We start from the raw sequence: 16,338 nt of genomic DNA, 5'->3' as shown, positions 1-16,338 counted from the left end.
CCCTAAAACTTAAAGGAGAAGAAAGCAAAGCGGTGCAACAATGTTTACTTGTTTGATTGGTTCTCCATCCCATAGCTTGTTCCACAAAGAATTTAAAGCTGCTGTACATATAATACAGTGAGAAAGCATCAGTTAGATAATAGAGCAAAGGTTAAAAACAGAGGCAGAAACTAGATGAAGAAATGAGGCTACTGCACAAACAAATGTCATGAAGTCCTTGCTAAAAGTGCCTGATGAATTTGCTTCTAAGCTTCCTAACAGCTCAAAGAAGAAAAAGAGCTACAGTAGCAAATAGCAATTTTAATTTTTCAAGTGCATAACCTCATATCAAGGGGGAAGAGAGGTGAAATGCATGGCCTTTAGGATACTATCTTTCACAATTTTAATGTTCCTCCTCATATCAGGTCTTACCCAAGTCTCACAACAAATCAGAGAGGTCAGTGTTATCATCGCCATGGACAGGACAGAGAAATATGGCTGAGAGGGGCTAAGTGTGACCTGCCCTGGTCACCCAGCTAGCAAGCTCCAGGAGCCTGGAACTCAAATCTTCTGACCTCTATCTCAGGGTGAGAGGGATGGGGAATCCACGTTGCAGTATCTGCAAGCATGAACTGAAAAACAATAAGTTCTTAAGTCTAGATTTATGAATTGCAACCCCATTTCCCAGGACAATAAAAAAATGTAAATACATGAATCACAAAGAGTTGCAATCATCCAGAAGTGCATTGTGGCCTCACTGAATACCTTCAATAACCATCCAAGCTATGGATGAGAGAAGGTATGAAATGTTTCTGCTTCAACCAGAGTGCCACTTTCTGAATAATCTCAAAACTCACCCCTTTCTACCATGGCTATCCAAACTTGGCCTTAAGGAAAAATGAGAAGGAGGCCTGGAGTCTACCCACAGTGTACCCCACTTCCAAGCCAAAAAGTGGAAGGCTCTCGCCACACCCCAGCCTCGTCATCAGAACTAAAGAGCATACCCCTCACCGTGTGCAAGAACAACCTGACCTGAGGCTTCAGAGGGGTGTGTTTTGTAACACTCTACTTTTAAAAGAAGTTGAAAAATTATCTTGGAGAAGGCTCAGCTCCACATTGCTAAGGGAAAAGAAGGAGGAATATTGTGAAATAAAGTTCACATGAAATGAGAAACAGGATTAAAAAAAATTTTCCCCAAAACCTCTTATTGCATATACTCAGCACATGCACACACACACAGTGCTTCCAAAACTGCTACAGGACAGTCTGCTGGTACTTTCTTATAATAATGGATGCTATAACTGATGTTCACAGTGAGTTTGGGAGACCAAACAAAGATCCATTCTTCAAAAATACAGCCCACACCTGATCAATGGCCAATATTTCTTTAACAAGAATGAAGCCTTTGGTTTCAAATTTGTGGATAGAGCTTATATTTTAAACACCCTGGAAATTTAAACTCCACAGATCTTTGTCCTGATAGGGAGAAATTCAAGGCCCACAGGAGTCCATTGATCACCTACATTGTACCAGACACTGTATTAAGTGTTTAAGATACACTGATTTTGACAAAACAGACAAAACCCCATGGTCTCGTGAATCTTCCATTCTATTGGGTTGACAATGAGCACAAAGAAGAGAAACATTTTGCCAGCCTGGTCCCCAGAGAGAAGTGACAAAGAGGTAACGTTCAACTGGGAATCAGATGCTGGTGACCTTTCACTTTTGCTGCAGACGTATAATCCAAAGTTAAACCACACTAAAACCATGTGTCTGTACAAAGCCATAAAAAATGACAAAACACTGAATTGAGAAGTTTACAAGGTTCCTGGTAAATACTATCTGCTCATCCCCTAAGAATGGTTATATTTATAGAGTGAAAATGAACAGTAGCTCTGTTTTACCCACTTGGCAACATCCTCTTAAGGCATTTTTCTGCCTTTTTATAGATTTTTCTAAAATAAGGAAACCAGTCACACAAAAAGGTGTACACTCTTCCCATATTTATGTTTATCAAATTTTGCTGAGTGATACTTTGTCACTATATGGCAGGTTTATTACTTGCGATGCCAATAAGCTCAACAGAATTTTTTATAATGAAACAACATGAGACTCATACTGATAGTATGCTACATTTCCTTAGAATAACAAACTTGTGAAAAATACAAAATAAATTCGTGTCATTGCTGCTGCATCCATTTTCTTTAATACTCTTTAATAGTCATGTCCATCAGGCGTATGAGATATAAAAAGAGTTCCTTCTCCAAAACTTGAGGCAAAGAATTATATACGTATATATGGTTCTATCTAGAAAAAGTCTATTTGAGAATTGTTTGTGCAACATTGATGTAACCTTGCAACCAAGAAAAGTTGACTGGAATGAGCATGTGTGAACAATGACAGCTTCACTGTATTAGTCAGTGGTGGCAAAGATGTCATTGAGTGAGCATGTGTAGTGTGTGGCCATCGCATTCAAAATGACTGAGCAAGAAGAGCAACTAATCTGCATCAAATTCTGTCTTAAGTTTGAACATTCCTCTGCAGAAACTATTTGAATCATTCAGAAGGTTTATGGGAAGGATGCAATAAGTGCGGTGCAAATAAAAGTGTGTCACAAGGGCTTCAAAGATGGTCAAGAATCTGTTGAAAGTGATCCACGTTCTGGAAGGCCTGCAATAAGACAAACATCTGAAAATGTGAACTGTGTATGGGCTGCAATAAACAAAGATCAGCGACTGAGAGTGTGAGAACTAGAAGCTGATTTGGGGATCCAAAAACTACTGTGTCTGAGATTTTGATGCCAAATCTCGGCATGAAACATTGTGGCAAAAATCATTCCATGGCTTCTGCTACCAGAGCAGAAGGAACATCATGCTGCAGTTACTAATGACTTCATTTACATGCTACCAATGAACCAGATTTCCTCAAGGTCATAATTGAAGGCGAATCATGGATCTACAACTATGACCCAGAAATGAAGACCCAGTCATCCCAAATGAAGTTGCCTGGTTTCTCCACATCTGAAGAAGGTACAGCAAAGTCACAGAAAGATCAAGACAACGTTAACTGTAGTTTTATCGGGAAGGTGTTGTCCATCACAAGTACGCCCCTCCAGGCCAAACAATTAATAAGGAGTACTACCTCTAAGTTCTTCATCAGCTGAGAGATGCAATACGATAAAAACAGCTGCAGCTATGGGCAACTGATTGGCAACTTCATTATGACAATGCACAGCTCATGCATAATGCCTCATACAATGTTTTGGCAAAATATCAAATCACCCAGGTGACTCAGTGCCCAGATTTAGTGCCCCGCGACTTCTGGCTTTTCCCAAAACTAAAATCACTTTTGAAAGGGAAGAGTTCAGACCATCAGTGAAATTCAGAAAAATATGATGGGGCAGCTGATGGTGATTCCAACAAAGGATTTTGCAGAATATTTTGAACAGTGGAAGAGACACTGGGAGAACTGTGTGAGCTCCCAAGGTGCCTATTTTGAAGGGGACTGATATGTCATTGTCCTATGTACAATGTTTCCTGCATCTTCTTCAATAAATGTCTCCTTTTTCAGACTTCAGCCAAGATAAAAGCCTAGACAACACACTGCATCTCCCTCCAAAACTAAGAAGGAATATAACTACTTCAAAACTAGAGACAACCTGAAGTTTCAGAAAATCGAGCTGCATGGAAGTCCAACAAACAAAGATATAAGGAATAAATATTCATCCAGATGGGTAGGAGGGGTGGAGCCAGGGCAGAGAGGATGTGGTGTGGTGGTGGCAGCAGCAGCAAGCTGGCAGAAAGTGAAGTCACACATTTTAAAGTCAGGAGGGATACCTGTGGAGCACTGCCAGCACCAGACCAGATCATGAAGCTCACAGTTCCAGCGCCGGGGAAAATAAAGCATCATTGCTTCTGACTATGAAAACCAGTGAGGGTTGGGGTGGAGGAAGAAACTTCCAGTCTCTGAATAGAGTCTGCTTATTTAAAGGGCCCCCATGGTCCTAGAATGTCTGCAGAACCACACACACTCTAGGAATGATAGCTAGAGCAACAGCTTGAGAAGTGCCTGTCCCATACGAAAGTGAAAGAGGTACCTGGAAAAGGGGCGAGTGCTGAGCAAGTGGCATTGTTCCCTCTCAGACCCCTCCCTGACACACAGTGCCACAACATGGTGAAATGGGTCACCCATACTGATGAATACCTAAGACTCTTCCCCTTATAACGTAACAGGTGTGACAGCTCTACCTAAGGCACAGATGCAAACAAACACAGGAGCTTGTCAAAATGAGTAGACAGAGAAGTATGGCCCAAAAGAGGGAATGGATCAAGGTTACAGAGAACTAAGCGATGAGGAGATAGCCAACCTAACAGATGTAGAGTTCAAGACACTGGTGATAAAGATGCTCACAGGCTTGACAGATATGCTTAAGTATGGCAAATGCCTAAGGGAAGAAATGAGGGCTATGCTAAATGAAACAAAGGAAAATCCACACAAACCGAATGGTGAAGGGAAGGAAACTGGGGCTCAAATCAATGACTTAGAACATAAGGAATAAATAAACAGTCAGCCAGTACAGGATGAGGAAACAAGAATTGAAAAAAATGAGGAGAGGAAAATTTTAAACATGCCAACATCTGAATCATAGGGGTGCCAGAAGGAGACGAGGAAAAGAAGAAATGGAAAGGTTATTTGAAAAAATAATGAAGGAAAACTTACCGAACTTGGCAAAGGAAATAGGCATATAAGTCCAGGAAGCACAGAGAGTCCCAAACAAGCTAGACCCAAAGAGGACCATATGAAGACACATCATAATTAAAATGCTAAAGGTTAAACATAAAGAGAGAATCTTAAAAGCACCAAGAGAAAAGCAGAGTGTTACCTACAAAGGGGTTCCTATAAGACTGTCAGCTGATTTCTCAAAAGAAACTCTGCATGCAAGAAGGGACTGGCAAGAAGTATTCAATGTGATGAAAAGCAAGGACCTACAACCAAGATGACTCTATCCAGCAAAGCTATCACTTAGAATGGAAGGGAAGATAAAGTGTTTCCCAGACAAGGTAAAGCTAAAGGAGTTCATCATCACCAAGCCATTATTATATGAAATGTTAAAGGGACTTATTTAAGAAAAATAAGATCAAAACTATGAACACTAAAATGACAACAAACTCACAACTATCAACAACTGAATCTAAAAAATAAAAACAAAATTCAACTAAGCAAACCAGAATAGGAACAGAATCATAGGTATGGGGATCATTTGGAAGGTTATCAGCTGGGAGAGGGGAGGGGGATAAATGGGGAAATGGTGCAAGGATTAAGAAGCATAATCGGTTGATACAAAATACACAGGGGGAAGTTAAGAATAATATAGGAAAGAGTGAAGCCAAAGAACTTATATGCATGACCCATGGACATGAACTAAGGGGGGTGGGATTGCTGGATGGAAGGGCAATACTGGGTGGAGGTGAGCAAAGGTGGAAAAATTGGGACTACTGTTAACAACATAATCAATAAAATACACTTTTTTTAAAAGTCTCCATTTTTCATAGTACATGGCTGGATACTTTCTGAACACAATACACACACACACACACACACACACACACACACACACACACACTTACCTAAATCTATCTAAGCTTCTATATCCTTTGTTGAAAACAAATTTGCCAGTTATTTCAAAGGCTGATGTTGATCAAAGCTTAGCTTCCTCATTTCATCTGAGTTCAACACACACATTTTAAGATGAACTCTGTGTCCTGTGCTGAGCACCAAGTTCATAAAAAAGAAGGATATAGTCATACTGTTGGCAAGGCATTCTCAATGTTTAAGGAACTGAATTTAATAGTTTAAATAAATTGCATCAGAAGAGTAATGCAAAGTGCACAAGGCACTAAGAGAACATCCAGCAAGGGCCAACCAAAAACCAAGGGAATCAGAAAGTCAGGGAACTTTCCACAGGAGATGAGAGCTAAGCAGAGCCTTGAAAAGGAAGCTAAAAGAAGTAAGCACGTACATTCCAGCAGAGAGAAGAGGCTGAGAAAGGCTCAGAGGTATGAAGCACTTTGAATGTGTTCCAAGAGAATAAAGAAGAGGTTACTAGGAGCCCACGCCAGGCCTCCAGCTGTGATCATCAAGGGGAGACCTGCAGCCCATGCTTAGGAGCTGGACTTTAGCATGGAATAGCTTTTAAGCAAGGGACTAATGTTTTAAAACACAAAATTATTATTCCCACGTCTGCACGGATGGTGGACCAGCAAAGGTCTAAGTGATTAGAAAGATGCTGTCATAGACCAGGCAAAGTTGGTGAGGCCAGGAGACAGAGACACATCCCCAGTAGGGAGGGACACCAACACCAGTGGTGCCTATGTGTCCCCGAAGGATCCAAAGGCCCAAGTTCATTCTCGGTAGGTTTAAAGATTTAATACCTCAGTTTAACTTTTAAGGAGTCCCAAATGTATTCGTAAAATATTCCAAAAAATAGTATCAATTCGTTTTTTAACATTTGAAGCCTTAAAAGCAAAAATCAATATTTTTATTGTCTTTAGTTTTTAACTAACCTATAATATTATTTCATTTTTTTAAGCTTTTTTTTAATCCTCATCCATGGACATTTTTTCATTGCTTTTAGAGAAAGAGGAAGAGAGGGAGAGAGGGAGGGAGAGAGGGAGGGAGGGAGGGAGGGAGGGAAGGAGGGAGGGAGAGAGTCAGAGAGAGAGAAAAAAACATCAGTCGGTGCCGTCTTATATGTCCCTCGACCAGGGATCAAACCTGGGTCTCGAACCCTGACAGGGAATCGAACCCACAACCTTTTGGTATATAGGAAGACACTCCAACCAACTGAGCCATACAAGCCAGGGCAGATTTATTTCATTTTAAAGAATAAATAGCATCATCTCTTAAAGGAAGAGATAACCTTGACAATACTAAAAGGAGGCTGTTATGCTGGGTCTACACATGCAGAATGAAGCTGATTAAGGCAACTGATCAGGTAATTCAAATCCCCAAAAATTATCTAATAATAAATATAATCATAAAGAAATTGAACCTTGACATTTTATATAAACAAACAATATACAGTCTCTTCTAATAGCAACAGGATCCAAAATGTGGTCCAGTCACAGGGGCTCCACACCAGCCCACCCCGCCTCTCCCCTGGTCCACATAACCAATCACTGAAGCTTGTAGATGGCATCTCCAAAATCTCTCTTGTGTCATCCCTTCCTTCCCACTGACACTGCCAACAGAGTAGCTGTAGTCTTGCTGAACTGAGTCTCATGCAATAACCTACAAACTGACTCCCAGTTTCTCCCAGATCCCATCTTATTCAGTGTGACCAGGTTAATTTTGCTAAAGCAATGTGATTATGACTGTATCCTACAGAAAATAAAAAAAATGTTTATACTTGGTAGACTTGGTTCAAGGTCCCTCATGAATTTGCTCCAAAATACCCTCTCCATTATATTTTCTATTAGCCTCATTTATTATGAATAGAACTTTTCTTCCAGATTATTTAAGGATTTCCCTGTGAGATCTCTAGACCTTCTCATATCCATGTCATTTTGCATACTGCTCCCTCTTCCCACACATCCCAATCTCCCAGATCCAAATGCTATTCACCCTACAAAGATCACTACAAATGATACTTCCTCCCCAAATCCTTCCCCAACAATTTCAGGCACAAATAATATCTCTGTATACCTATTTTTCACACCTACCACTGCAAGCTTCTTGAGGGTAGGAACTGAGTGTGATTTATATTTACCTTACCCAAAGTATGGAACACCTTGCATAAGGTAAAACGAAGATTGCCAACTGCACCTTATAGGCCAGATGAACCCACTGGTTGTGTTTGGTTCACAGGCACATTAAACATCTGGAAAACTAGGCATGTTCCCTGCAGTTTGCTGGTTTCCCAGAGTCCCAACCAGCCCTACTGCATCCCAACACTATACATAGAGCTGAGGGTCAGTAGCTACTTAAAAGTTTTGCTCTCTTTTATGGTGCCTGCCTGGCTCTCAGAGATAAGTCTGTAATTCCTATAGTGAATGATCAACAAATAAGTATTAATGAATGAAAGACTATCTATGAGGAAAGTTGAAGAACAAATATGTCTGAAAGAACAAAGGGCAATTTCATAATAGGGTGATGGTAGTCAATATTCTAAAGGATGCCATGTGAAAATATAACTATGTTTGTCCTGTGTAGGTCTAGAATCCCAAAATGGAAACAATAATGGTGAGCACAGAGCTTTTAGATCTTTGAAATTATTCAAAAAGCAAAATGGGTTTCCTCAGTAAGGAATGCATTTCTTTTTCTGAGCCGTTCAAGCTGAGGACGCCCAGCCACCTGCCAGAGGATCTGAGATGGGAGGCTGGATGGGCTGCCCTTCCGGGGGATCAACTCAGGGAACCTATGATTCAGCCCCTGTTCTAATCTCATGTGCTGTCTTATGGGAAAGTAGAACACTGAACCAAGTAGCAGGCAGCGTGTATGAACCCACTGCTTCTGGAATGCATGTTGTTCAAGAGAGGAGAGTTGCAGAGGAGACCTTGAGAAACCCATTATGTAAGGAAATGGAGAATGAAGAACTGGCAGAGAACAGGCAGTCAGAATTCAAAAGAAACATCGGGAGGTGATGCGTCACAGAGACCAACTTGAGAGTTTCCCAAATTCCATCGCAAATGCAGCAGAAGTGAAGTGTTTTAAGAATTTTAAAGGGCCCATGTGGTTGTAGAGTAAGAAGATCATCAATAACCTTAGTTTGGGATCTCCAGTAGGGGTGAGGAGTGGAAATCTTGCTCAGGGCATGCCTCAATTTAAATTAAAGCAGTATATTCACACGGGTTTATATATAGGCACTGTATCATTAGAATTATGTTAAAAATCTTTTAATAAATGTCTGCATTTAAATTATGCTACAGTTTTTGTAACTCCTTCTGGCAGTTCCTTTTTACTGTTTAATATAAACAAAGCAACAACAACAAGAACAAAAAGCTAAAGAACAGAGTAGCACAGGCCACTGATGGCCTCGAGGAGGTCAGACATTTCAGAGGATTGGTGTGTATGAAGTTTCATTCCTTTATAAAAATTGCACTTATTCTGCAAGCTTTTTATTTAAAAAGACAACATCCAATAAATGTATATTTAAGTAAAAGAAGACAAACTGAAAAGGCTACTTAATGTATGATTCCAACTATATGACCTTCTGGAAAAGGTAAAATTGCAGAGACAGTAAAAAGATCCATGGTTGCCAGGGGTTGGGGAGAGGGAGGGAGAAATAGGCAGAGCACCCAGGATTTAGGGCAGTGGAATTGTTCTGTGTCATGCCATAGTGATGGCAACATGTCATCACACAACATCTGTTCGAACCCACAGAATGTGCAACACCAAGGTGAACCCTAAGATGAGCTATGGAGCTGAGCTGATGATGATGCATCAACGCAGGTTCACCAACTGTAACAAATGCCCTGCTCTGGTTACACTCTCTTGCCTGACAGTCAGCTAAGAGCCACGACAAGCCCTCGCCCACAGAAACTGATAAAACCTACAAAGCTTCCTCCAGCAACATGGCCAGGCCCTTACCTAATCACATTACTGTGACATCCACCAGACCATACTCCTGCCCAGGTGCACAGAGCTTCTAACCCACTTTTTAGACTCATTCTTAATAATGAACAATGAGCCAAAGATCACTGAGCATTTGAGAAAAACCTCCAACAATAAAAGAGCAAAACAAATAAAAGAAGGAACCTGGAATAAATGGACACATGAAGGGAAAAGAAAAAAGCCATACGGAAAAGAATGGAGATATTCTGCATTCATGAAATAAATGCTGGATGCCGTATGTTAAAAAGTACAACAATTTATAGAATAAGCACAACTTTTTAGAAATTAAAAACAGCTAGCAGAAGTTAAAATTTCAATAGAAAATCTGAAAGATACAAGTTGAGGAAACCCACAGAAAGTAGAAAAAACGAAGAAAAAATAAGAGTTATTGAAAGAAGATAAAAATGAAAAACAGAAAACTTTTCAATGAAATAATATAAGAAGATTTTTGAGACATTTCTAAGAAATCCTGATTGAAACAGCCCACCTAGTACCCAGCACCCAGCACAGAGTGAAAAAGAACCACGCCAAAGCATATGGCTATAAAATTTCAAAACAATAACAACAAAGAGGAAACTCTAAAAGCTCCTAGAGGGAAAAAGGTCACATGAGACAGTTGACAAGCAGGATGGCACTAGATCTTTCGACCACAACACTGGAGGGCAGAAGGTAATGCATCAGTGACATCAAATACCTGAGAGCAAGCACTTCCAGTCTGGGCTATTTTGCTGAGGCAAACCCCAGACAAGAGAGACACACCCAGGTAACCCCAGCTTTACCCTCACATGCTCCTTCTCAGGAGGTTACGAGCAGAGATGAATTGTAGAAGGTGACAGACCTAGAAACTCCCTGAAATGAAGGAACAACCCCACAAGAGGATGTCACAGCATCCAGGCAACACGGGCTTGCACATGGGAGACAGGCAAAGGGACCAGTTCCTGGGCTTGAGTTCCAGGGAGCCACAGGAAATGTCTGCACAGCAAGCCTGGAAAGCAAACGGACCAGACCGGGGCAGGAAAAATGGAGGAGAGGCCTCCAGGGGCAGGAGAAAATGGGTTAGAAGAAGGGGAGGATAATCTAATATGCTTCAATGTGCTGGGAGAAGATCTGTCACCTGTCAGAGAGTTTGAAAATGAAATCATGAAATATAACTTTAAAAATTAAAGAAACAAAAATACATTAACCCTAGGGAAAAGAATTATTTAATAAAGGAAACAGGTATAATCTCAGCCAGAAATAATAGTTACATAATCATAATAATAAAAATGCTGGGTATTGATTTAAATAAAATTATTATTTAAGTATAGGGACAAAGAGAAGCAAAACCACAATCTTGGAGGGTAATAAGAGAACTCCCTTCATCTTCCAGAGTAGGTAGTTCATAGGTATCTTAAATATCAAAGCAGAACCATATACACCTTATTAAGAAGTATGGCATTAGGAGAAACAGCTAAGAGCTGAAAGAGTAACTATCACCAGTACAGAAAGTTTTATATGGGAGAAGCAGGGTATAATCCAGAGGGAGAGAGAAACACAGTACTAGTCAACTATTTAAATTATATTTATATTCTATTTTGATAAAGATAAAACTTGAATTAAGTAAGTGAATGGCAGGGTGTTTAGGGCTTCCAGACTATTTCTTTGAGAAGCTTAAATAGCCTAGAAAAAAAATTTTTTTAAACTGGTCTAGATGTGAAACTTTTAAGTTTGGAGAAGCACTGAAAAAGAAATTATTCTAGTGGCAGAAAGGAGATATGGCATCAGAAGGGACAAGTTCTCCCTGAGAAGTTAGGAGTAAGGGGTCTAGAGCATGTGAATCCAAATAGGCCTAGACAGACAGAAAGCTCTTCCTTGGTGATAAGGGGTGGAGGATGGAGAAGAATCAACTGGCACATAAAGCTACATGAGGAAGAAACATACCTCTGGTTAGAGGACCAAGACAGTGCATGACAAATCTCTTTTGGGGGGGTGAGTAGGAGGCCAAGGAAAGTGTTTGAGAAGTTACCAGAAGAAAATGTTAATTTCAATTAGATCAAATAAATTTGCTCTTAGAGCATGATGGACACACACTGTAACGATACCACACTGTATTGGTATATGGTCACTGTAGCTTTATAGTGACATCTTATGTCGTCGGCAGCCGTCCGTCTCGAGAGACGATGGTGTAGCTTCTTAAGAGTCTATCTGCACCGCCGAGAATGGCTGTGCAGTCCGACTCGGGAGGGACACGGTATCTGTCTCCTCCCGTGTTGAATCGACATCTTGCGATGACGCTGGAGTGTCCTCTCCAGTGAAGCTGAAGCTACAGAGCCTGGGCAGGGTGATATGGAGGGCCTGCTGTTGCCCATGCAGCAGACCCCCCCTCTCTTCGCAGCTGAAGGATCCAAGGGAAAGACGGAGTCAATACAGCTTGGCTTCAGGTGCACCGCAGGAGTTGCCGGTGTTGACTACAACGTCGAACCGCCTTAGGGACTCCGGCTCCGGATTTTCTGTCGGGGTTTACTCCCTTAGCCTTTCCCCTGAAGAGGTATGCCGCAAGGCAGCGGAGGTTTTTTGGAGTCAGAGTTTTCCTTCCCTGACATCTTATGTAAATATTATGTTATTTATAGTTTAAAAGTTATTTTAAAAATTGTAACTACATATAATTTCTTAACATGTTTAAATACTATTAGAATGTTGTCTTTTTGCAATTGTTTACTTAAAAAATTAATTTGTTAGTTCAATTCAAATAATGTCTTAATTAACAGTATTGGTACTCAGTCATTCTTCTATCCTCCCATGAAGCTTTCTAACACTTACCATTATCATATCAACATAATATTTTATTTTGGTTTTGATCAACACAATACTTTAAAGGATTGTGTATCTACTAAACTATGAATCCTCGAGAACCTTCTTCTCCATTGTTATACAACCGGCAGTGACTCTCAATAGTGCCTGTTGCAAAATGCATTTTTGTATAGATACAGAAATATTTTATTTCCAAAAGTACGAAAGAATGTCAACACACTAACACACACACATTACCTTAAAAATGTTTTTATAGGCCAGAAGTCAGTATTCAGCAATTTTACTATACATTTTTAAATAATACATCATAGATTAACTCCTTCCCCTCAGATACTCTGATTTAAATTCAAATTTACATCCAAAGCTGTCTCTCTCACTATGTATACAACCTACATTCTGGTTTGAGTGGTGCCTATACTTTGAACTCAGAACAGCAGGGAACACTACATGAACCTATGACTATCTCATGGATTCTAAATTAAAGCTCAGGAACATTCACAATGAATTAAAAAATCCATAGTTGGTAATCAATACTTATCTAGCCTAATAATTAACCTGAAGATTTTATGTTCTAAAATATCAAACTTATTGATCCAGAATTAATTTGAGCACAGTTGGTCTCTATTAAGTACTTCCTATTATTTCAACATATTTAATTTTATATTTTTCCTAAGAGGGAAATAATAGTCATTATTCACTATGAATAGATAATATTGGTGCTAATTTTTAGAATTCTGCTTTCTTCTCCACCACACTCAAGCTAAAAACCAATTTCCTTGGCAGTGACCCAACACCTTTTCCATAAAACATTTCAGATCCATCTCAAATAGGTTCAGGTGGGGAAAAGGGGAGTTTAAAAAATAAATAAACAGCCCTGGCTGGTATGGCTCAGTGGATTAAATGCCAACCTGTGAACCAAAAGGTCGCTGGTTTGATTCCCAGTCAGGGCACATGCCTGGGTTGTGGGCCAGGTCCCCAGTTAGGGGCATGCGAAAGGCAACTGATCATTGTATCTCTCACACATCAATGTTTCTCTCCTTCTCTTCCTCCCTCCCTTCCCCTCTCTGTAAAAAATAAATAAATTATTTTACAAATAAATAAGAAGCAAAAGCTTTGTTTGCAATTTAAATCTTTTGCTGAGGTTAGAGGATATTTTTTATTGCTATTAGCTAAAATTATGTTGTCATTAAGATAGTGGAAAAAATGATTTTGAAAAGTCTATCATGAATGCCAAATAATGTCAATAAATCCTAATTTTTAGTTTTACAATGCAGTTAAACAAAGAATTATAATTATCTAAATGATTTAATCTAATCAATAATTTAGGACACCCACATATGTCTTTACACAAATTCTACAAGGCATAAGTTGACCAACTAAGATTGTTAAGAGTAACATCATACAACGTCGAACAACCAAACTAACATCATAATTTCATTCTTTTATTCTTTCAAAAATGTTTCAAAAAACAATTCCCAAAAATGCATTTTATAATACATAAAGGCACTTGACAATGGAGCTATGTTAGTTCTATCTTTAAGGTTATACAAGATAAGTGAGAGTTTAACAGCTCCGAGATAACTTCAAGTTTACAAGGGCATGCAAAGCCTCTTCTAAAATACCTGATTTTGACTTCAGGATAACCTGAATGGTATGTCCATCGTTGGTGACTTCACAGTCTCGGCAGACCACATAATTTGGCGAGAGGCGTACATCCAGCAGGGTGGGGTCATACCTAGCTTCTCTTGAATTCAAGTTAATGGGAGACTGGTATTCCCCATTAGCATCAGGAAACACCAAGCCCCATTCAACACCTGAGGACAAAATGAAGCACATTTATATCGGCTTAAAAAAAAGTTACAGTAAAATTTAACATGTTAAAACTAGTTTAAACAGTCCCTAATCCTTGACATTATTTAGTGGGTTATGACTACCACCTCTATACAAGGAAATATGGTAAATGTGTGGGAATCTTCGTGTTTATATTTCAAATGACCTAATATTGTCAAATACCACATACAAAACCCTGAACTCACATAATATTCTATTTGTATTTATCCACAGAAATGTAATAATTTATGACTAAGAAATTTAGGCTGTCTTTAAGTGATTAGAAAAAATAATACCACAAAAATTTCATCTGCTCAAACAGTTCAACTATGTGCAGTACTTGGGAAATACCTTTAACTCTCAACATGCTTAGTGAGAACCCAAAACCGTAAGTCTGATGCTACTGAATAAACTTATCAGAAATGCAAAACAGTATTTTGAAGTATACATATATACATGTACATATTCTTATATATTTATACATATATACTCTTTCCATATTTTTATAATTAAAGTGATAAATTACACATTTTTTTCATAGATTTAGAGAACATCAGCACCAGTGGTCGGCTCTATTAACAGACCTACATTTTCAGGTATAAATTTAGGAATCTAAACTTTTTAAAAAAGTCAACCCCTTCTCGCCAATACCACTGTTTCAGCCTGAAATTTAGGTCATGTCTGGAAAGAATTAGCCTTGTTAGTTAGTGTCTTTCAGGAACAGAGTAGAAGCAGAATACTTTCTCCCACCAGGGTTCTCATAGCAAGCAAGAAACAAATAGCTTCACTAACACTGTGTTCTCAAGGTCTTGAGTAATGGGTAACGCTGTCCCTCTTAGCTACTCAGGACACTAGAAATGTCATAGCCACAGCTCTAAGGCTCGCCCTCCGGGTGAAGAACCGCTGCCAGACAGGAAGGCCAGGCTCCCCAACCAAACGCAGGTGGCAGGCCCGCCCGATCTCCCTGCTGCGCCTTCTGCCCTGAAACTCGCCGGGGGAATGGGAAAGTGACAGAGACCCACGTGGGAACCCGGGGACGCGGCGGTGCTCGGAGCGCCAGAGGGCTGAAGTTGTGCAGAGCCCCGCGCTGGGTAGCACACACACGACGCGCAACTTCCCACGCGCTGTCCCGGGACCCCGGCCACCTCAACATGCAACGAGTTACCTTCTTCGTAGCCCCACTCCACACCCTCTTCCTCTTCCTCTTCATCCTCCTCCTTCTCGGGGAAGGCGACGGAATCTTCAATGAAGCTCAGGTCAGCCATGGAGAAGCTGTGGGTCCTCTCGGCGCCCCTGCAGGGTCAGCGGGCTTGAGTGGGAGGTGTGAGCGTGTGTGAGCCCACGAAAGCGCGCCTGTGAGTGCACGAATGAGTGTGAGCACGTGTGCGAGTGTGAGCGCACGTGGTGAAGGGCAGTGTAGCTGTGGGCGCGAGTGTGAGTGTGAGCACCGGTGCCAGTGCGAGCGCGAGCAGGCGTGCGTTTGGTTCTGAGTTCTCCGGCGGCCGGCGCGGGTATCGCGCCCCAAGTGCCAGCGGAACTCGGGAGAAGCAGCAGCTCCCGGAGCGAGAGCTGCGAATTATAAACCCGGCCGGGGCGTGTCTGGCACGTGAGGATCCGCCCCCTTGGCTCGGTGGCCATAGGACCCGGGGAAGGACAGCAGGAAAAGGCCCTGGGGCTACAGCGCAGAAACAGCGGAAACCACTGGGTCTGCTCCCCACCCTCCTCTCGCTGCCCTTGCTTGGGCCTCGCGCCTACGGACCAGAACCTGGTGAGTCACCCAGGGTCTGTCCTCAGGACTTCGGTGTGCAGAGCCCAGTCCAGGGCCTTTCCACTCTCACTCCTTTTCATCCTAACTCCAAGAAATACCAAAAACCAAGAGAGAGGTTCTGGGAGGAGAAAGACGGGTTGCCTAAGGTAGGAGAAGAGAGAGGGCTGGGAGACCGCATAACAAACTAAAGATCATTTCCCCACTCCGAATTTTTATTTCTGAGTATTTACTTTTTAATTTGCCCTTGCAGCACAGTGGAACAAGTTATGGAAAAACTTCCGAGAAACTTGTAGTTCCTAAAAACATTTAAGGGGAAAAAAAATGTTTTAACCAAGAGAGGTAAATATAATTTAGGGACA

General features: G+C 40.8%; 1 protein-coding gene across 4 annotated transcripts in view; it reads right to left on the bottom strand.

Annotated features, from left to right (window-relative positions):
* CA8 (carbonic anhydrase 8 (inactive)) overlaps positions 1–15,651 on the bottom strand; it is a 116,625-nt gene extending 100,974 nt beyond the window's left edge. For all 4 annotated transcript variants that reach the window (XR_016512289.1, XM_090282836.1, XM_090282835.1 and 1 more), the window contains exons 1-2: positions 15,377–15,651; positions 14,004–14,195 (exon numbers count right to left, since the gene is read on the bottom strand). Coding sequence is in view for 3 of the 4 variants with exons in the window: in XM_090282836.1 (XP_090138962.1) it covers positions 14,004–14,195; positions 15,377–15,476 (292 nt within the window). In the remaining variant the exon portion in view is untranslated. The remainder of the gene's footprint in view (positions 1–14,003; positions 14,196–15,376) is intronic.
* Positions 15,652–16,338: the final 687 nt, after the last annotated feature.

The sequence above is a fragment of the Furipterus horrens genome, unplaced genomic scaffold, assembly GCF_987537825.1.
Source record: "Furipterus horrens unplaced genomic scaffold, mFurHor1.1.pri manual_scaffold_7, whole genome shotgun sequence".
Lineage (NCBI taxonomy): Eukaryota > Metazoa > Chordata > Mammalia > Chiroptera > Furipteridae > Furipterus > Furipterus horrens.
Note: the sequence above shows the minus strand (reverse complement) of the source record. Positions and strands in the feature narration are given on the sequence as shown.